Genomic DNA, 22665 nt, shown 5'->3' on the forward strand with positions numbered 1-22665 from the left:
AAGAAATAAAGCAACATTTTAAATATGTGATTTTTGGTAATATACTTGCCATTAGAGAGAGTTAGGGTGGGACATATCAGTAACGAATCCGATTGCCACTATGGCTCTGGCCCCCCGTCTTTCCTCTGGGAGGATGTTAGGGCCAACTTATGATTGCAACCTGTGTGTGTGTTTATCCTTTGTCTGGATACATGTTACTAGGTGCCCCACTCTTGGCCAGCAATTCCAGTGCCTGGGTGGTTTGCCTGAGCAAAGTGCCTGAGTGGGTAGGAATGTAGGGATAGGGCTTTGACCCAGAGCACAGGGGTGATAAGGTTTACTATAGTTGTACAGATTAGAACGAAGGTTCTCTTCTGCTTCAGAAGTGGGAAGAGGAAGCAACACAGGATAGGATTTCTATCTGGTTCTAGGTCTCAGGCTTTCTCCACTCCATTTTGCCAACTCTACAACCAACTAACTACTACTGAACTTCCTCTCCCTGAAAAAGAAAAAATTTCACTCACTTGTGAGTGAGAAGATCTGCATCCAGATCCTTTCTGTGCCATGATTAGCTGTGCTATATCAGGCCAGGTGTTTTCAGGAGTTTATGGCAGAGTGGCCCCTTTCAGCTCTTGCATTCCGCTACCTATGACATTAGAAGAAAAGTGCAGGCGTTCAGGGGAGTTCTTGTTTTACAGTTTCAAGCGATCTGACCTCAGGCGAAATCTCTTCACTCTAACAGGTATTCCATCTTAAAGAAAATCCCATGAACCGTAATTCCTATGAGTCTCTCTAAAGTATATTAAAGACTGGATTGATTATAATCTAGGCAGAAATTTGTCTTTATGGTTGTTGTTTAATATCACTCAGTACATGCCAGTACTCTTCTTTCACTTAATGTCTGGTCATCTATGAAGCTACTCACGGTATTACTCATTTAAACCCCTCTGAGCCTCAGCTTCTTCATCCTAAAGGAAAATAACAGGAAATAATGGCACAAATATGTTTTGATAAACATAAAACCTTTTGTAAACATAGGGTTTTATTATGATAGCAAAAAACAATCTAATAACATTGACATATGTCACATCTGTAGTGGCCAGTAGCAAACATGCAGCATGCAGTTATAAAAAGTGGACAGATTTTCATTGTTTTGATTTGGAATGTAACAATATCTCCTGTTGGTTATCTCCTTCCTTTCTCCACTGGCCCCCACTCTAAGCAGTATTCCACTGAACTGAAGAAACTGTACTGCCAAATTGCAAAGACATGCCCCATCCAGATCAAGGTGATGACCCCGCCTCCTCAGGGAGCTGTTATCCGCGCCATGCCTGTCTACAAAAAAGCTGAGCACGTCACTGAGGTGGTGAAGCGGTGTCCCAACCATGAGCTGAGCCGTGAATTCAATGAGGGTAAGCAGAATGTGAAGCTCTAACTGTCCAACCTCCTTGAAGGTCAACATTCTGTGGGTGTTTTTGTTTGAGACCTACCTACCTGGTTCAGACTTCTGCACTCTGGTGGCAGATCAGTCTGCCTTTGTTTTTTTTTTTTTTTATGGCTGACAGAGTGTCTAAGAATAATGATAAATAAATCCATGGCTTTCATAGTAGTTGAACTATTTGATATTAGTAATTACTAGATGATCTGAGCTACTGGTTATCTTTACTCCTTACTGCTTCCTTCTTTTTATTTTTCTTGCCTTTAAAAAAATAAGAAGAAGAGACTGGGCATGGTGGCTCACGCCTGTAATCCCAGCGCTTTGGGAGGCCGAGGCGGGCAGATCATGAGGTCAGGAGATCGAGACCATCCTGGCTAACACAGTGAAACCCTGTGTCTACTAAAAATACAAAAAGTTAGCTGGGCGTGGTGGTGGGCACCTGTAGTCCCAGCTACTTGGGAGGCTGAGGCAGGAGAGTGGTGTGAACCTGGGAGGCGGATCTTGCAGTGAGCCGAAATTGCGACACTGCACTCCAGCCTGGGTGACAGAGTGAGACTCCATCTCAAAAAAATAAATAAATAAGAGGGTGCAAGGAGACTACATGGTAGCTGTTCTACTTGGCCCAGGCTACCATATCTTCAGATTTAGTGTTTTCCCAGAAAGATTCTCAAGTCTAGACCAGTTGAGAGCTGGAAGGGTAAGAGAAAGGAGCACCAAACGAAAGAAATGATGAAAAAAATCAGAAGAAGAAAGGGGGAAAGAAGATGAGAAGGCGAGTAATGGGTAAGGGGAATAAATAGAAGGCCTAGAGCCTACTGTGGGCAGTCAAATAAAGGACTGGGAGTCGAGGGATGAGGTATCTTGAAGGCCACGTTTAGGCTCTCGGCATGAATAAGTCATGCCTCATATTCTGCATCTCAGATCCTACAGCCATGTAGCAGAAAAGGTCGGTATTTCCAAGAGTTCCCTTAGATCTGATATTATAGTTCCATGAAGGGAGACTGAATAGAGAGTGCTGAAAAGTGGAAAGTAAGAACAGGATAAAGCATAAGCAATCCTCAGAGAGTACTGAGGGTGCCAAAGGTGTTGGGGGTTAGGATACTTTATAGAAAAAATATTAAAATGTAAAGATTGATAAATATAGAGAATATAATTTTAGAGAAAATTAATGGAAGAAGAAAGATAATGGATCAGAATTTAAAAGAAGAAGATAAAGTCAAAATACTCTTTAAACAACTATTTTTAATTTCGAGTCCTTGCCCACATGGCCACATTATCCGTACCTTTGTGTCTTGCTTTTCACTTAGCAATCTGCCTTAAAGAATATTGCAATATAGATAGACTTCATTATCAGCCTAACTTGGTATTTCACCAAGATAGCACACTATTTTTAAGTGTTTTCTCATTTTTTAAACATAATAATGGTTTTTAGTTTTAACCATACTAGATGATGCAGCAGAGAACATTCTGATAGACTTAACTTTTTACTTTTATTGAATGGCTTTTTTGACTGGGACTGTGGGACTAAGAGCTGTTAGAAACAGCTTTACAGGTCCGACGTCTTGGAGCATCTTCTTTCTTCTGGAGCTCTGCTAAGTATCACAATTTTATGAACCTTTACTCAGTCTCTTTTTTAAAAATTGCATCCCTTTTCTTATACCCAGCTTGGGACACCTTCAGCACACAAATGCCAGAACGTTTCTTATCTTTATAATCAACACAATGTGTAAAAGTTGAGGAGGAGGAAAGAAGAAAAAGTGGAAGTCATATCCTTGCTGTCTTCTGCTTCTCCGTATATTTGCTGGTCAGACTTTTGGGCGGCATTTTCTCAGTTAAACTGATGTTTTAAAAATTAATTTGCTTCTTTCCCTTTCATTTTCCAGGAAGCTGGCAAAATTTCCTCCGTGGATGAGGTCAGAGATGTAGTTATAGAGTTCCATAAAGCTTGAATCATTCATCTTAAACTCCAAATTATAGGACTGTTCCCTTAAATATAGATGTACATTCCAGTCCTTTCTGTTGCTATAAAGGTTAAGACACCTTCATGTATTTGATATCTGGCTACGGAATCTGTTCCTTTCTTCAAGGATGCACATTTTCTTTACGGACTATTTCTTTTGCCACCAACATCTTGTTCATGCAATTTCATGTTATTTTCTTTATTTTTAAGGTAAAGAACTAACTCTTGTATCATTTTCTGCTCTGCAGGACAGATTGCCCCTCCTAGTCATTTGATTCGAGTAGAGGGGAACAGCCATGCCCAGTATGTAGAAGACCCCATCACAGGAAGACAGAGTGTGCTGGTACCTTATGAGCCACCCCAGGTAAAAAGCAAACCAAACCAAAACACAACACTCTATGGACTGAGCAGACTTGAGAGAACATCTCTGTCAGCAACAGGGATGTTTCTAGCATCTATCACTGTCGTAGTTCTTGTCATCAAATATGTAATATTTTTGTATTTTTTTCTACCTATTCTCCACATGCTTTCCCTTCAGAATATCTAAATATACACTGAATTAACTTGGTAACACGGCTCTGTGCCCACGTTCCCATCTTAAGGGCAGATAACAATTGAACTGGCAATTGGGTGTATACATGGGATTGTTTTCTCCAACTGGCAGTTGGACGGGTAGTGGATGTGCAACAGTAGTGGATACAAGTGTTACCGTAAGTGGGAAAGCCCAAGAGGGACCTCTTAGCTAAAGTTTGAATGAACAGATGATAGATTTGTAAATCTGTTAGTGAAGCAGAGTAGTGTGGTTGAAAACACACTGGTATAACAGAACCCAGGTTCTTTGGTTTGCTGGCTTGCTGTGTGGACCTTCGGCAACTCTCTCTCTCTAGGCCTCAGTTGCCTTACCCATAACTAGGTACTTTGGACTGGATTATTTTTAATTCTGAGAACATTTTGAGCTCTAAGATGTTATTAATGCAAGTGTATATTCAAATCTATATTGTACCGTTTTATCCACATAGGGGAAATATTCTTGGAGCATTGCTACTGTTTTTGGCAATTATTCCCAGTTTTCCCTTTTCAGTGATATTCCTGAAGGTGGTAGAGCCTATTTGAATTACATGATGTGGATCAGCTTACAAATGAACAGGATCAAAGATCACAAAATCTGTTAAAGCCTGTCTCACCTAATGTAGTGTTCAGCGTTGCAAACATTAGCTTTAAGCTTCCCTGGAGGCAAGATGAAGAAAAGCCTACAGCAGGGGTCAGAGTTTGCCCTTTTAGGAGGAAGCGTATCACTTCATCAGAAGTGGAATTCCTTAAATAGAGGGAAGAACCGAGAGGGAACAACGTCAGTTTAAACCATTGTTAACACAGATGATTTTCCCCTTGTTTTCAGGTTGGCACTGAATTCACCACAGTCTTGTACAATTTCATGTGTAACAGCAGTTGTGTTGGAGGGATGAACCGCCGTCCAATTTTAATCATTGTTACTCTGGAAACCAGAGAGTAAGTGGCATACGTAAAAATTGTCATCCTACACAAAAAATCACGAGCAGAGGGCAAAGTGAAATTGTGGCTGCTTTATCGTTAATTTTGCATGTAAAGCGGAGAGCTTGTCCTTTGTGCTTTAAATCCTTGCTACAAACAGTTACATAAAAGATCTAAGAAAGTGGAGACAAAGGAAGGTGGGTAAAGTTAGAGGGAAAAAAAGAGCTACAAAGGTGTGCAGTCACTTCATACCTGAATTCTTGACATTTGACTGGAATTGTTCTGATTAGACAGTGGTCCTCAAGGCATTTGACCGTTTTTTTTAAGTTTGCGCTGCCTTAGGGGATTTTATCCTGAGACATCCACTGGCTTAACTCAAGTTTCCTTCAAAATATGTAGCTAAATACAGCTGTTCAGCTAATAGCTTGGAGGCTCTTTGGAGAACAAATGGAATGTTATTTACTAATATTACTTGTGGCATGTTAGCACTTTTGTGTTCTGCCAAGTACTTTTGGGTCCATTCTCAAAGCCGCCATGGCTAAGCTGGTAGTACATTAGCGATGGCCCATGTGGGAAATGGAACTGGGAGATCTCCAGGGGACTTTCCAAATGCTTTGAATTTAACTCTTTCTTCCCCTTTATTCTAATGTCTAGTGGGCAAGTCCTGGGCCGACGCTGCTTTGAGGCCCGGATCTGTGCTTGCCCAGGAAGAGACAGGAAGGCGGATGAAGATAGCATCAGAAAGCAGCAAGTTTCGGACAGTACAAAGAACGGTGATGGTACGAAGCGCCGTAAGTAGATGTAGTGGCCAAATGGGGTAGGGCTGAGTCTACTCCAGATGTTGGAGAATGGGGTGATATTGGAGAAGCTGCATGATAAGACCTGTGACCTTCAGCAGCAAGTGGGACGTCAGCCCTCAGAGCCAGTGAGAATAGGAATAGCATTGAAGTCGACTCCAGGCATGTCCTACAGCTTTACACAAGCAAGTAGTCATTGTGACAACGTCTTAGTCCAGGGAGTCTCAAAATGTGACTTCCACACCAGTAGCATAAACATTATCTCTTCACAGACACACACCGGCAAGATACGGGGTTTCCTGCAACGTTACTTAAGCCAGAGGGTATTTCCCAGCATACTGAATTTCTTTTATTTTTCCCCATCATCCTTCCACCTCCTCATGGCTAGGATCACAATCAATGTAAAAACAATTGTCCCCAGTTAAATGGATGCTGAGGAATAGAGCCTCTAATCTTACACGTGTTGCTGGTACTACTGTCTGTTTAATATGTATTGTTAAATCTGATTAATATTAATATTTAATTATTAGGTATATTTAATATGCATTACTGCTTTAGAAATGTTCCCGGGATGAAACTTGTATTTTTCCTCCACCAGCGTTTCGTCAGAACACACATGGTATCCAGATGACATCCATCAAGAAGCGAAGATCCCCAGATGATGAACTGTTGTACTTACCGGTAGGTCTCCCTTGGGTGTTCATGGTGGCTTCATTTTAACTTTCTTTGAATGAGCTTTGACAGTATGATCGTCATCTCGTTATCTGTGACAATGGGAAAGGAGGTGTCTTAGTCAGTTGAAACTGTACAACAAACTACCCTAGACTAGAGGGCTTGTAAACAACAGAAGTTTATTTTCTAGAGTCTAGAAGTCTGAGATCAAGGTGCCCCTCTGGTCGGGTTCTGGTGAGAGCTCTCTTCTGAGTTGCAAACTGCCATTTTCTCCTTGTATTCTCATACAGTGGAGAGGGCTAGAGAGCTCGCTAGGGTGTTTTTTTGTTTTTTTGTTTTTCCATAAGGGCACAAACCCCATTAACGAAGGCCCCACTCTCATGACCTAAATTACTTCCCAAAGGACTCACCTATTATCTAATGTCATCACAATGGAGTTAAAATTTCCATCTATGAACTTTGGAAGGACACAAACTTTCAGTCCATAACTGGGATGGGGGAGAGGGGTTGAAAGCTGGTGATACACAGGAGAGAAAATATTTATTTTTTTAAATTAGAATATTCTTCTTTCTCTGCACAGTTTTGGACTGTGTTACTAGCATGAGATTCTCTACTGACCTACCCACCCAACTAAAGCTAAACTCCTAATAGAATTTTTCTTACCCAAATATTTGAAGTTAATTTGCCCTTCATTATTTCAGAATGATAAGATTATCCTAGGTAGCATGGCCATAGAAATTTAGGCCTAAAATTTTGTCAGAAAAAGTTCACAAAATTGGTAATGCAGCAATTATAGCCCTGACTTTGATGTCTTTTAGGCAGCACTATAAAGAAAGCCAAGCAAGGCAGAATCCTGAGTTACAGTTGGCCCTCACTATCTGTGTGTTCCATATCTGCAGATTCAACCAATCACAGATCAAAAATAGTTGGAAAAGAACAATAAAAAATAATAATACACCAATCAAAATAATACAAATATAATAATATAGTATAACAACTAACTGCGTAGCATTTACATTATATCAGATATTATAAGTAATCTAGAGGTAATTTACAGTATACAGAGGATGTGCCTAGGTTACATGCAAATACTACACCATTTTATATAAGGGACTTGAGCTACCTAGGATTTTAGTATCCATGGAGGCCAGGTGGGGTGGGTAGTCATAGAATCAGTGCTCTGCTGATACCAAAAGACAACTGTGTATGTGAATGGCCAGAAGTCTTAGCCCAGTTATTATGTAAGAACCTCATTAATTCCTACAAGGGACATTACTTCTCTTGAGATCACTAATGAGATCACTTTATTAGATTCTGGTGGTAGTTAGTTGAATTCTTATTGCATTAGGTCTTTGCCATGTAGGGTGGCAATGACATTTTGGTGGCTGGTATAGCCCTTGATGCCATCTAAAGTGACATGAGACACAGCCAAGCAGGGCCAGGAGATTTAACCATGAACTACTACCCTGGGATTGAACTAACGAAACTCAACAGGTTTAGATGTGCTGCACCTTCTTCCTCATCTTCTTTGGGTCCTGACTCTCGGGGAAATAAATTCCCAGTAGACCAATCAGATGGTGAGTTAGCGGAGATTCTCAGTGTCTTGTTTCTCAAGCTATAAATGGAAACTGACTTGTGACATTAAAGTAAAACATTACCCTGATACACTAAATATTCCAAAAGTCTTAATATGTTTTCAGCTGATAAAACAGGAACTGCTTGAAAAATTATTTTAAAATTTCAGTTTGTACTAAGAAGGAGGTACCCTTCTTAGTGTTACGTCTCAAGTTGAGAGAAGGCTTAGTCTAAATAACTTATGGGTGAGGAAAAACTCCATTAATTTAATATGTATTTTGTTGGTTTTTGGTGAGTGGCAAATGTGCTAGACCTTGAGCATTTAGAGTTCAGTAGGACACAATTCTTACTTTCAACTACCTTGCCTTCTATTGAGGGCACAAGCAGTTATAATGTAATAAAATAAACATTTCCCAGATCAAGGTCTAGTGCTGTGTGAGTACACAAGAGTTCCAAAGATGCAAACTAGTAAGAGTAAGATCAAGAAAAGCTTCTCAGAGAAGGGGCCCCGAAGCTGGGATGAGTAAGAGTTCATTCAACCAAAGGTGGAAAACATCTTTCATTTCTGAATTCTGACTAATTCTGCCTTTCCTACTGGGTGCAGCAACTGGCGTGAGGCAGGTAAAGTGCCTAGGGTGCAAAATTTAAATAGTCCCTCACTCCCAGGGCAACACACATGTGTGCTAAGTACCTCTCTTGCCTCACTCTAGTCCTGGCCCTGCTTATCCGTTGGTTTGTTTGCTGTTGTTTTTTTGAAACAGGATCTCACTTTGTTGCCCAGGTTGGAGTGTAGTGGCAGTGGCAGGATCATGGTTCACTGCAGCCTCAGACTCCCAGGCTCAAGCAATCCTCCCACCTCCCCTCCCCGGGTAGCTGGGACTACAGGTGCAGGCCACCACGCTGGCTAATTTGTGCACATTTTGTAGAGAAGGAGTTTTTTCCCAGGGTGGTCTTGAACTACTGAGCTCATGCAATCTGTCCCCCGCCAAATAGCCGGGATTATAGGTGTGAGCCACCATGCTTGGCCCCTGCTCGTAACTGTAAAAGCTTTTAAGACCTTTTTAAAAAAAGATTATGAGGTACTCTCTTAAAGAAACCTATTTGATCGCACATGAAAACTTTTATCCTATCAGACATAGTTACAATCTATTCTTATTTTTTGTAGTAGTTTAGTTTTATGAAGTTGTTGCAAAAATGGTATTGGTAAATATGAATCATCTCATCGCTCATAAGATAAATATAGGATTAGTTAATGCACCTCTGGTCACATACATTTCATCAACAGATAAATATAAAACTTCATTTGTTGTGTGTTTCTGTTAAGATACATTTTATTTAATATATACTGTTGACTCATTAACATCAGACTCGTGGCCAATTAGCCTTATAACTCCTGCCTGAATGAAGTTTCTCTAACACACATATTTTCTCCATAAGGCATGGAGCAACCTTCTCCTACTTAGGGACACTAGATAGCACTTCCGCACTGTCCTTGAGGGTCTTTTTAATAACAAAATCACCAATGAAAAGCACAAAAAAGTAAAAATATAGTGCTAAATAGATCATGTAAAGAATGTGGGTTTACGGCATAAGAGCTACAAGATGACATAGCATCTCCTTGTTCGAACTCAGCTGGGAACACGCACAGGTGATTCAAATTTTTCATCACTGCACAGGTCTGAATGACCACAAAAGGGTCCAGAGTATTGATTTTCATGTTACAAATAAACGTTAGCAAATAAACAAATTGCAATTACGGAATCCTCGAATAATGAGGATTGAAGACACTTCTAACAGTTCTACAGCTTTTCATATTTCCTTCTTTCCTTCTGCTTACTTCCATAGGTTAGGGGCCGTGAGACTTATGAAATGCTGTTGAAGATTAAAGAGTCCCTGGAACTTATGCAGTACCTTCCTCAGCACACAATCGAAACGTACAGGCAACAGCAACAGCAGCAGCACCAGCACTTACTTCAGAAACAGTGAGTGTATCAACGTGTCATTTTAGGAGGCATGAGTGAAGGTGACTTTATTTAGATCAGCAATAGGGTGATTGATGGGCAATGTGGAACGTAATGGGAGATAGCAGATTGTCATAGATTGAGATGACCTGGTGTGGCAACCCTCTTTCAGTTGCAACCTTTTTATGTGTCTTATAACCTTCCTTTGGGAATTCCGCTTATGTTCTGAAATTAAATACAAACCATTTCTGGTGAATTGCAGAGAAACTCACACTAACAGTTAGTTCTCTTCTCTATATGCCTGACCCATACACACTAACAGTAAGTATACACTCTATTTGGTACTAATGTGTATATTTGAAAACATGAAATCATTTCTCATCCCAATGGATTGTCTTGTAAATCTCCTGGGATGCACACTATCCACTCTTGGGAATAACATTGTAGACCCAGGGATAGCAAATAGGCTTTGCTATAACATAAAGTGGCTTGTTTGAATGCTGTAGTGAGAAGAATTCTGAAACCTAGTGCATAATAATTGGGAAATATCTGGGTGCAGAAGGATAAAGTAGCATCGTGTTGCCATATTTTAGCATCTCTGCTCTAGATTGTATTCCGGCAGTACAAATTTTTATATAAATCAAGCCAGATTTTTCAAGTATATTACCATGTACGTATAACCTATTTGTATGTTAAGCTTTGCCTTGAATCTTGGATCTTTCATGATGTTATTTTATGACTGACTAGAACAGTTCTTATGAAAGGATGAGAGGCTGACCAATCAGGACCCTGTTTATATTTACCTTTCTGAAAGGATGAGAGGCTGACCAATCAGGACCCTGTTTATATTTACCTTTCTGAAAGGATGAGAGGTTGACCAATCAGGACCCTGTTTATATTTACCTTTCTGAAAGGATGAGAGGCTGACTAATCAGGACCCTGTTTATATTTACCTTTCTGAAAGGATGAGAGGCTGACCAATCAGGACCCTGTTTATATTTACCTTTCTGAAAGGATGAGAGGCTGACCAATCAGGACCCTGTTTATATTTACCTTTCTGAAAGGATGAGAGGTTGACCAATCAGGACCCTGTTTATATTTACCTTTCTGTGGTTAAAAATAATCACTGGTTTAATTAAATATTATATGTGTCCTGGAAGTATTGTCAGGACTGTAGATAAGTGTAAAATATATACATTACGAGCCCACTTGAGTAATGTAGACTTTCAACTTCATACTTTAGGCAAAAAAGAAGTCAAAAACTATCTTCCAGAGGTGAAGATTATGTTTTACAATAGAAATACAAATGAACAATAAAAATGGTTATTTTCTATGTTATTAGCTGTTGTAGGGAGTTAGCTTTGGAAAACGTAATAAAGAGGGCTTATTATTATTATTATTATTATTAATATTATTATTAAGTCTCGCTCTGTCACCCAGGTTGGAGTGCAGTGGCACGATCTTGGCTCACTGCAATCTCTGCCTAGCAGGTTCAAGCGATTCTCCTGCCTCAACCTCCCAAGTAGCTGGGATTAGAGGCGCCCACCACCATGCCCAGCGAATTTTTTCGGTAGAGACGGGGTTTCACCATGTTAGCCAGGCTGGTCGCGAATTCCTGCCCTCAGGTGATCCACCCACCTCGGCTTCCCAGAGTGCTGGGATTACAGGCATGGGCCACCGTGCCTGGCTTTATTATTTTTCTTTAATCAATATGAATGTATCTCTGATGGTGAAGAAACATTTTCTGAGCACCTGTTGTCTACAGGGTGGAGTGGACGGCAGGGAGAAAAGAAGCACACTCTGTGTTCAGAGGACTTTACGCTATTTGAGCATCCAAGATCCTTTTTGGCCAGAAGGGATCTCACCATGTACTTTTAGCATAAAAGTTTTGCAACTTTTAATGGTATGGCTTTATTTGTAAGCCCGAGCAGAAAGTTTAATCATTAAACATAGAGTATTCTGAAGGCGAATTACTGTTGCGGGCACAATTTCCATTGCTAATCAGATGGATGTTTTGGGATGTCAGATGGAAATATATACTAACATACTTAAGTGAAAAATGACTTAGTTTTTATAAAATCTTACAACCAGGATCAAAGAAACAGGCCTGTAACATCATTTATAGACCCAGGAGGGATATCTACCTTTCCCAAGGGAAGCATGTCATGGTATTAAGAAACACCCCCAAATTTCCTCCTGTTCACTCTAGAAGCTTGACTATACCAAAATGACCCCCAAAGAATCACTAAGTAATGTATCATGCTGAACTAGTCACTGTTCAGTTGGCTTTCCTGTCTTTTTTTTTTTTTTTTCACTTAATAGGGAAAGGTCTCAAATGTAGTAGAGGAATTGGCAAGCTGCTTTTTGTAAAGTCCTGGTAGTAAATATTTAGATTTTCTGGTCTATATTGTCTTTTGCCAACTACTCAGCTCTGTGGTTGTAGCACAAAAACAGCTGAAGATAATGCATAAAGGAAAGAGAATGGCTGTTCCATAAATGGAACTTGCTTTATGGACCCCAAAATTTGAATTTCATGTAGTTTTCACATGCCATGAAATATTATTCTCCTTTTGATTGTCCCCCTACTAAAAATTGTAGGCCGGGTGTGGTGGCTCACACCTGTAATCCCAGCACTTTGGTAGGCCGAGGGGGACGGATCACGAGGTCAGGAGTTTGAGACAAGCCTGGCCAATATGGTGAAACCCCATCTCTGCTAAAAATACAAAGATTAGCCGGGCATGGTGGTGCGCGCCTGTAGTTCCAGCTATTTGGGAGGCTGAGGCAGAAGAATCGCTTGAACCCAGGAGGTGGAGGTTGCAGTGAGCCAAGATTGTGCCACTGCACTCCAACCTGGGCAACAGAGAGAGACTCCATCTCAAAAAGAAAAAGAAAAAAAAAAAAATACATATATATATAAACTACTCTTAGCTTGCTGTAGTTTGATAGTCTGTCTTACAGATAAATGAGGTGGTTCTCCTTTCATTGCTTCTTGAGGCTCCAATTTTGTTTGATAGGTGTACTTGGAAGTTAATATGTATATTCCCAACTAGAAAGGTATTAAAAGATTTTAGGAAATCCTAAAGTGGTTTTTCAGGTGGCATTTCAGTATCTAATAAAAACAACACCAGCCTTGAACAGATATCTTTTTTGTCTGAGAAAGTGAGGCATGCCCATCCAGAAATAAAATGCAGTTAATGACAACCTCAGTGTCAGATGAGGCTGGAATAGTTGACTTGATTCACGTCACACGTTCTTATTGAAGATCTGCTATGTGAAAGCATTAAGGATAGAAGAGAGAAAGATGTAACTCCTGCCTTCCCATGGTCTACAATTTAATGGTGAATTTCTAACCTTAACATTCTGAGTTTGAAGAAAGCTCTGGAAATTTATTCTCAGCATTGTGCAAGTTAATAGGACAATTTTAAACAGTTTCCGTGGATCATATGAGTAAAAGAATAGTTTCGTGTCATTGTTTTGGAGACTTGACAAGCCAGGAGGATTGACACCATTCAGTTCAGGGACATATGCTAAATGTATTTGTTTTTATGGCATACACGAAAATACACAACCCTCTTTTTTTATACCAGGAGTATCCCTTGCTTATTGTTTGACTAGCTCACATTGCTCTAAAGGGAATTTTTAATTCATATTTCATAAAATAATCTGTGTCACCAGAGCAGAAAACACATGTTAATATTGTGTTATTTTTAAAAGCACACAAGATTTTAGGGACATATTTACACTTTTTGCATGTGTGACCACAGATAGATAATAAGGAACTAGTAGCTTCGTAGTTCCCTGTGTGTTCATTCAAATGTGTTATATGCATGCTTTTGAGTTGATATCTCACAGTTGCAATAACTTGTGCATGAAAATTAACAGACTGCAAAATTAAATCTTTGCAAAATATAGACATTTGGTCTATTTGGTCTAATAATCTTTGTAACATTATATATACATGGGTCTCCAGTGATTGATATGCATCTATATACATCTTTCAGTTGTATTCTTCAACTGAGTTTTTTTAGCTCTTATTTTCATGCAAATCTCCAAGAAAGAGCGTGAATGACTAAACAAAGAAAAATGAAAATCTAATTTCCTGGCAATCATTTGAAAAGAATAAATCAGCTTGGAAAATACCTATAATAGCCTGTGATTTTCTTTCCAAAAATGTAGTACCAATTTTATGCTGGTAAGGAATCAATTTTGTATTTTTCTTTATAGTAGAGGGAAAATTAGTGGGAAGAGAATGTACTTTCTGTAAGGTGGCACTACAATATTTTTTTACCTTAATTACTTCTATTAGGTTCCCACTATGTGTTTTCTTCTGCTTGCTTTTCATTTGTGCATGGTTTTTCTTTTCTAAAAAATTTCTTCACAATTACCTTCATGATCATAGGTTTTATGGAAGATAGACTTTGCAGAGTTGCTGTGAATCAAATTGTTACAGATACAAGTAGGCTTTATACTATGAAGAAATGTGATTTTAGTTAATTTGCATATATTGGAATAAATATAGAGAGTTATGTGTCTAGATGCCAGAATCTAATGGAAAGACAAATCGGACCTGTCTTTAGACTTCTTGCCTTCATATTATCAAGGGGCATTAACGGTTAAGACAGATTTGCAGAAGCCTCTTGAGACCTGTTTAGCAATGTTTTGACTTCTGTACTTCAGATCAGTACTGTTTCTTTTTCATCTTTTAATAGTTTTCCCTTATTCTTGGCTTCCAACATAAAAATGAGGCCGACATCGCTTTGTTACAGTTTGGCTTAGGTTAGCTCTTACTTTCCTCTGGAAATTTATTTTTGAGCTTCTACAGGATGAATTTTATTTAAATGATAAAACAGATCTGTGACACCCTGATGGGCCCTTAGTGTTTCCTTCTCTTTCATGATGACTTGATAATTGCGGCTCATTAGTAACACAAGTCAGAGATTATTAGAACAAAGCAGGATCTTAAATCCATGGTTCCAGCCCCTCACACCATAGCCAGAGAAACTGAGGCTCTGTGATTTTGTAGCCAGTTTATAATAAAGCTCAGACTAGAATCAGATTTAGAACACAGAGCTGTTTGTAATGTTGTGTTGTGCTTCATTGGCAGTTAAGTAAGTAGTTAATTATAAAACTTAAACATCTACTTTCATTTTTCTGTCTCTTTTTTGTATGATTGTTTTAGAGATGGAGTCTAACTATTTTTCCCAAGCTGGACTTGAACTCCTGGGCTCAACCAATCCCCTGCCTCAGCCTCCCAAGTAGCTGCGGACCACAGGCACACCCCACTGTGCCTGGCATGGTTTTCTGACTCTGTTTTCAGTTACTTGGGATTTATTCTTGTAGATTCAGTTTAAAGTCCTGTATCTTTAAACTTGTTTGGCAATGGTTATCAAGAATATTGATATTTTGTCTCAGACTCATGTATCCAAGAAAGAACCAGGCAATATTTTCAGGATTATTAACGTAGAAGAGAGAAAGGTACACAAATCTCCAAACAGACAGAAAATGTCAACACCATATTTCTAGGTTTGACAGAGAAATCCTCCACATTTCCAGAATATCTGTTTGGAATTACCAGCTTCATAGGTTAAAAACAGATGAATATTGATAATTTCATATGATTCATCCTTATCATTATTATGGAACTACACAAGCTTTTACAGTTTACTTTTTTTTTTTTTTTTTTTGAGACAAAGTCTTGCTCTGTCACCCAGGCTGGAGTGCAGTGGTGTGATCTAAGCTCACTGCAACCTCTGCCTCCTGTGTTCGAGCAATTCTCCTGCCTCAGTCTCCTGCTTAGCTGCGATTACAGGCACCTGCCACTATGCCTGGCTAATTTTTGTATTTTTTTTTTTTTTTTTTTAGTAGAGATGGGTTTCACCATGTTGGCCAGGCTGGTCTCAAACTCCTCACCTTGTGATCCGCCCGCCTTGGCCTCCTACAGGGCTGGGATTACAGGTGTGAGCCACCGTACTCAGCCTACAGTTTACTTTTGAATTTCATGGTTACGAAGTTTTCAGGGCAACGATTTATTATCTCTGAATTGGTAGTGAAGAAAAAACTCAATTAGACATTACTTTTGTAACTTCTCTCACCTCATTGCGGAATCAGGCTCAGTCCCAGGTCTTACAGGTCTTTTGTTGGCTGTACACTGCTTCCCTATCCATTTTTATTAGGGCATATTCTGTTAAGATGATATGAATTCTTGCTGGTGACATGGTTTACTGAATCCTAGCATTAAGCAAATAAAAATGGCTTTGTCCTTTTGAAAGTCATAGCCAAATGTGATTCAACAAGCCAGTCTGGGAAACAATTTCCAAACAGTTCATGAGTTTGCCCAACTTTTAGCAAAATAAAAGGGTTTATTTCTGGCATCCTTGTGGCATAAATAATTTCTTAATTATGCAAAAAAATGCTTTCTTGGGCTTGATATATACATTCATAGGCCGAGTTTGTTACTCAAAGGATTAAGGTATTTATCTGTCTCAATCTGGGAATATCCAAAATACTCATTAAACAGTTCTTTGTAAATGCGTGATGACACAGGCCCCATTCTGATAATATCATATTTCTCCATACCTCACATTTAGGCTAGACAAGAACTGTAATGAGGGATAATAATTGACCAGATGACATTTTACAAAAGATTAAAGTTTATTCTTCTTTTACATTCCTTTTTTTAACTAATTGAGTCCGGTAAATCATATGCTAAGCACTGTGTTAAATACCTTGATCTACCTTATCTCAGTGGTCCTCGACTGAATCGCCTCGTGTAACTTGTTAAAAATATGTTTTCCTGAATGCCAGCTTGTGTTGGAAGGGAGCCAGGAAAATGCATTTTTATAAGTTTCACAAGTGATTCTGATGTTTATTTCTGTTACTACAGCCTTATCCCATTTCTTCCTCATAAAAATCTTGAGAAGTCTCAGCAATTTTAAAAGAAGATCAATTGGAAGAACAAAAATAGCTTTTCAGGCACTCTATTCTGTCTATACTATGATCATGAAGGTATAAGGAATGTGTTTCTGTATTCAATTGATTTGAATAGATGAAATCCTAAGCCTTCATTGTTTTCTTTTCTCTGGTTCCTCTCTGCAGTCTCCTTTCAGCCTGCTTCAGGAATGAGCTTGTGGAACCCCGGAGAGAAACTCCAAAACAATCTGACGTCTTCTTTAGACATTCCAACCCCCCAAACCGATCAGTGTACCCATAGAGCCCTATCTCTATATTTTAAGTGTGTGTGTTGTATTTCCATGTGTATATGTGAGTGTGTGTGTGTGTGTGTGTGTGTGTGTGTGTGTATCTAGCCCTCATAACAGGACTTGAAGACACTTTGGCTCAGAGACTCAACTGCTCAAAGGCACAAAGCCACTAGTGAGAGAATCTTTTGAAGGGACTCAAAACTTTACAAGAAAGGATGTTTTCTGCAGATTTTGTATCCTTAGACCTGCCATTGGTGGGTGAGGAACCACTGTGTTTGTCTGTGAGCTTTCTGTTGTTTCCTGGGAGGGAGGGGTGGAGTGGGGAAAGGGGCATTAAGATGTTTATTGGAACCCTTTTCTGTTTTCTTCTGTTGTTTTTCTAAAATTCATAGGGAAGCTTTTGAGCAGGTCTCAAACTTAAGATGTCTTTTTAAGAAAAGGAGAAGAAGTTGTTACTGTCTGTGCATAAGTAAGTTGTAGGTGACTGAGAGACTCAGTCAGACCCTTTTAATGCTGGTCATGTAATAATATTGCAAGTAGTAAGAAACAAAGGTGTCAAGTGTACTGCTGGGCAGTGAGGTGATCTTTACCAAAAGTAATCAACTTTGTGGGTGGAGAGTTCTTCTTTGTCTTCTTTGTGAGAACTTTCATTATTTGTATCCTCCCCTCATGTGTAGGTGGAACATTTCTTAATGCTGTGTACCTGCCTCTACCACTGTATGTTGGCATCTGATATGCTAAAGTTTTTCTCGTACATGAAACCCTGGAAGACCTACTACCAAAACTGTTGTTTGGCCCCCCCCATAGCAGGTGAACTCATTTTGTGCTTTTAATAGAAAGACAAATCCCCCCCAGTAATATTGCCCTTACGCAGTTGTTTACCATTATTCAAAGCTTAAAATAGAATTTAAAGTCCTCTCACAAAATCTGTGATTAATTTGCTTAATTAGAGCTTCTGTCCCTCAAGCCTGTCTACCATAAAGCCAGCCATATCACTGATACTGTTCAATGCATTTAGCCAGGAGACTTATGTTTTGAGTAAATGAGATCCAAGCAGCCATGTGTTAAAATCAGTACTCCTGGACTGGAAATTAAAGATTGAAAGGGTAGACCACTTTTTTTAAATTCAGAGTTTAGAGAATCTCTGTTTCTTTCCATTTTAAAAACATATTTTAAGATAATAGCATAAAGACTTTAAAATTTTTCCTCCCCTCCAACTTCCCACACCCAGTCACCAGCTCTGTATTTTCTGTCACCAAGACAATGATTTCTTGTTATTGAGGCTGTTGCTTTTGTGGATGTGTGGTTTTAATTTTCAATAAACTTTTGCATCTTGGTTTATCTTGCAGTTTTTTTGTTTCTGTCTCTCTCACTTTTTTCCTGTTAAATACTAGTATATTCTCATGTAAGTGCTTGCAGTAGCACGTGTAGGTCTAAGGAAGAAGAAGAAGAATAGAATCGTTACTTTGTTCCTGTGTACATTTCTTCTGTCAGTATTCGGTGTTTTTATTTAAGATACTCTATATCAAGGTCACCAATCGTAACAATGAACTCAAATGCCTAAACTAACTGAAGAAATACTTTAGCCCTGTGAGTTTTAAAGTTTGTCATAGGAAGCCAGGCACCACAGAATCATTTATTGACACTCCTGACAAACTTCCTGTATGTTAATTTGCTAAATTTTCTAAAATGAATTTGAATCAAATCCAGATGTTTTAAATAACATGGTTTCTGTGACATAGACATTAGCAAATATTTGGCCAGAAACCAACAGCGGAACCTATGTCCAATGTTTTTTTTTTTTTTTTTTTTTTAGTTATAATATGTTTTGAGCCTTCAATAATTGCTTTGAAAAGCTTCATAAGAAGTTCTAACCCCCCCCAAAAAACCTAGTATTTTAGATAAATATTTCAGAAAAAAAATACCTTTATATTTGAGATAAAAGTACATTAGTAAAACCCGATGCTTCTGTTATATTTGCAAAGTGTTTTTCAATTGGTCTAATAACTTTGATTCACAAAGCCCTTAAAGGATTGGTGAGTACGTTTCGTTTTTTGATATTTGCTTTTTCTTTCAGAAGGGTTTTTCTGGCCGGGCGCGGTGGCTCAAGCCTGTAATCCCAGCACTTTGGGAGGCTGAGACGGGCGGATCATGAGGTCAGGAGATCGAGACCCTCCTGGCTAACACGGTGAAACCCTGTCTCTACTAAAAAATACAAAAAAACTAGCCGGGCGAGGTGGCGGGCGCCTGTAGCCCCAGCTACTCGGGAGGCTGAGGCAGGAGAATGGCTTAAACCCGGGAGGCGGAGCTTGCAGTGAGCTGAGATCCGGCCACTGCACTCCAGCCTGGGCGACAGAGCGAGACTCCGTCTCAAAAAAAAAAAAAAAGAAGGGTTTTTCTTTTCTTTCGGCCTATTTTTAAGTAAGTTTTTGATGTGTTTATAATGACTTGTATATAAATGCACATATTTGAAATGATGGAAAATATTAGAAAATTACAGTTTTCCCATCTAGAGAATAAATGCTGCACTGTCTTTAGAAGCCAGATAGCTAGAGAGAAAAGTCACAGGCAGGCATTACTGGCTAAAATTGAGAGAAGACACGATTCTTTTTCTGATAGTCCATGTTGCCCCCAATGCTTGTTTTTTTCCTGATCTTTCTCATAACAGAGATGCTCTGCTCTGCCTTCAGTATCCCTTTCCGCTCCCAAATTCTTTACTCCAGAAATGGTTTGTGGAAATGATTTAGCCTAAGCTATCGCCAAATCCTACTAGAGAGTTGCTTTTTAATTAGCGATGGAAGATTTTGGCCAAAAGAAGGAATCTAGTGGAATTCTGGGCATCTCGGTGGTAGATAACGTAACTTGTGTCTTTGCAGGAATTTTGATATTCTACCACGTAGATAGTCACTAGGGTTGGAACCAGAAAACCTGACTTCAAGGCCTGTACGTCCTAAAACCACTTCTCGCTTTTCAATTTTGAATTTTATCCTTCAGAAACTGTACAGAAGCTTATATTGTTAAAAGTTAAGAACTGGGACTTGGCTTCAATGGGATTTTTCTTCAAAACTAGAAATACGTGAAATATTATTTTCTACATCTCTGTTACACCGAATTCTTAGAAAAATCTAGTGAGGCTCTAGAGAAAACAACCTGAGGTATACACCTTATGATTTTTTTCTGCAGAAAGCTGGATTCTTTCTTTTTTGGGTATTTTGGGTTTTGAATAGGGGAGGAGAGTGTAGGCAAGAAAACCAGAATGGTACAGGTCCTGTTATTCTTTTGAACACATTTTCCTTCTCTTTAGTTTCTCCAGAAATTTTTGGAATATTTCATCTAAGAACTGTTACATTAAATTTGTATTTAAAAAAAAAAAAAGATTGTTCTTCAAGGCTTTCAAATTGGCTGTGAGTTTATTCAGCCTTGCTTCCTTTTTCACAGTATGTAGAAGTTATCAGAATGTTTCTTTTAGTTCAGTCATTGTGAAATTAATAATAGACAGAGTACCTTGCTCCCCTTCCTTGTGGCTTTAAAACTCACTTTTACATTAAAGGGAAGGCATTCCGAATTTCTGACCTTTCCTGACTGTTAGCCCCATTCAACTGTTCACCTTCATTTCTGGATATGTTCAATTAAGAATCCAACTCACCTCTGGCCACCTCCTCTTATTAATTCTTACATCATTAACTTCTATCCCATGGGCCACACATCAGAGTGTGAAATATTCGGGGCTAGAGGGAAAGAGTCAAAGACGCTGATGTTTCCTGAGCACCTACAAATCACTGGACCCTGTCCAGGGCTGTCACGTGATCTCATTCTTACTAGAAATCTTCTAGGGTAGGTATAATATCTGGGCTACAGGTTAAGAAAATGAGACTCAAGAGACTTATACAACATCCTGCGTCACTTAGTTTGTGTTAGATCCAGAAGGCGACCCAGATGTTTTGATTGACTTGAAATCTATGTTCCTTCTTTCTTCATCTGTGGTTTCTGACCTACCCTCCTCAAATTAGTGGCTTATGATGAAAAATGGTAAATGAACTGATAAGATAGTCAAAAATAGTAACCACAAGCTAAAGAAAGCAGGAGGTTATAACAGGAATTGTAAGAAGGAATTTACTCTCAGTGTCCAGAAAAAGATGCAAAGCTTTTAAACGTATTTTTGTTTTTCCAATTGCAGATATTAATAATTCAAGCCCTGCTATTAGCTCTTACTGTACATTTGACTGGTTTGAGAAGGGACAGATAGAGAGATCTCCTTAGGTTACAGAGAACCAACTGCATCAGGAATATGGGCTACCTGGAATCTTAGGTACTTTTCAGTGAGCAAAGAGAATCGAAGAAACATCAGCTGGCAGAGAATCTCTTTACTGCCTTGCCCCATGCTTTCCTATACTCTGATGTGGACTAATGGATGATCCTAAGTATAGCCATGTGTGCTGACTCTTTGGAAAGGCTCCCCCACAGGGACGGAGTGGATTCAGAAGTGCTTGGTAGTAGCTGGAGTTACCTCCTTTGCCCCTGTTCCATCTTGGTCTCCTACATTTCTCTTACTACTTCATCTATTTCTTGTCCCTATAACCTAGAAAAAACAATAGGTACCAGGAGACCTGGTTCTGTCCTCAATGCATCCATTTAGCAACATGTGACCTTGGGCGTATGTTTTTTCTTAGAACCTTATATTTACCCATATGTATATTTGGAATAGTAATTTCTGTCCATCTCTGCCCTGCTATACCATGACCTGCTCCACAAGGATGGTGTGACAATCATTCAGAAAATGTTTTATAGTTGGGAGGATTTATTGTATCAGCACCAGTATATATACACAATGTGGATCTATAATTGTGAGTATTTGATAAGGGCTAAAGAGAAAAGTCAATACCCTCCTACCTTAAAGGCAGTGATTGCAAAATACACCTGAATTGTTGATTCTACATTAATCGACATGATAACTTATACACATTAAAATAGAGCATATTGTTTGCATTCATCTAGCTGTGGCTCTTCGTTGACATGGAATGGAGCCTTCCTTATTTCATGGAATTATGGAGAATGCAGAGTGGCAGCTTCGAAGACCAGCTTTGAGGGCCATTTTAAAAATTATGTTTTCAAATATGCCATATATGCTTGAAACCTGGGTCCATTTACAGAACCTCTAAAATTTGAATTATACATACATTTGCAGCTAAAACTCAAAGAAAAAATTGATCTCCCCTCTAATGTAAATAAGGCTGTGACAGGGAAAAGGTAAACAGGAACAACATAATTCATTTTGTTTGAGAATTTTTAAAGGGGAGTTTTCCCATAACAGACTAGAAACTTGCTTAAAGTTCAGTCTTCATTCTGTGGTCACAATAATTCAATGTAGCTGCTGCATAGTCTGTACGTTTCTTCCTCATCGTCTCTTTTTCAGTTCTCATCATAGCCGTATAAGGTAGGATGGATTATTATATCCATTGCCTCCACTACTCTATGAGTGTCTCAAAGATGGGGACCATGTCTTCAGTTTTATTAACTCCAACATCCGACTCATGCAGCAATTGTAAATGTATGTAGTTGGTATAGTTTTCTTGTGAGAAAACAAAGGCCAGGATGC

At 39.0% G+C, this 22665-nt stretch overlaps 1 protein-coding gene across 1 annotated transcript in view; it reads left to right on the forward strand.

Moving 5' to 3' along the window:
* TP63 (tumor protein p63) overlaps window positions 1-22665 on the forward strand; it is a 264983-nt gene that overhangs the window by 230456 nt on the left and 11862 nt on the right. The window contains 6 exon segments of the mRNA XM_033213045.1: window positions 1202-1391; window positions 3626-3741; window positions 4774-4883; window positions 5520-5656; window positions 6261-6343; window positions 9755-9891. Coding sequence (XP_033068936.1) covers window positions 1202-1391; window positions 3626-3741; window positions 4774-4883; window positions 5520-5656; window positions 6261-6343; window positions 9755-9891 — 773 coding nt within the window.

This window comes from Trachypithecus francoisi, unplaced genomic scaffold, assembly GCF_009764315.1.
Source record: "Trachypithecus francoisi isolate TF-2019V2 unplaced genomic scaffold, Tfra_2.0 Lachesis_group0, whole genome shotgun sequence".
Taxonomy (NCBI): Eukaryota; Metazoa; Chordata; class Mammalia; order Primates; family Cercopithecidae; genus Trachypithecus; species Trachypithecus francoisi.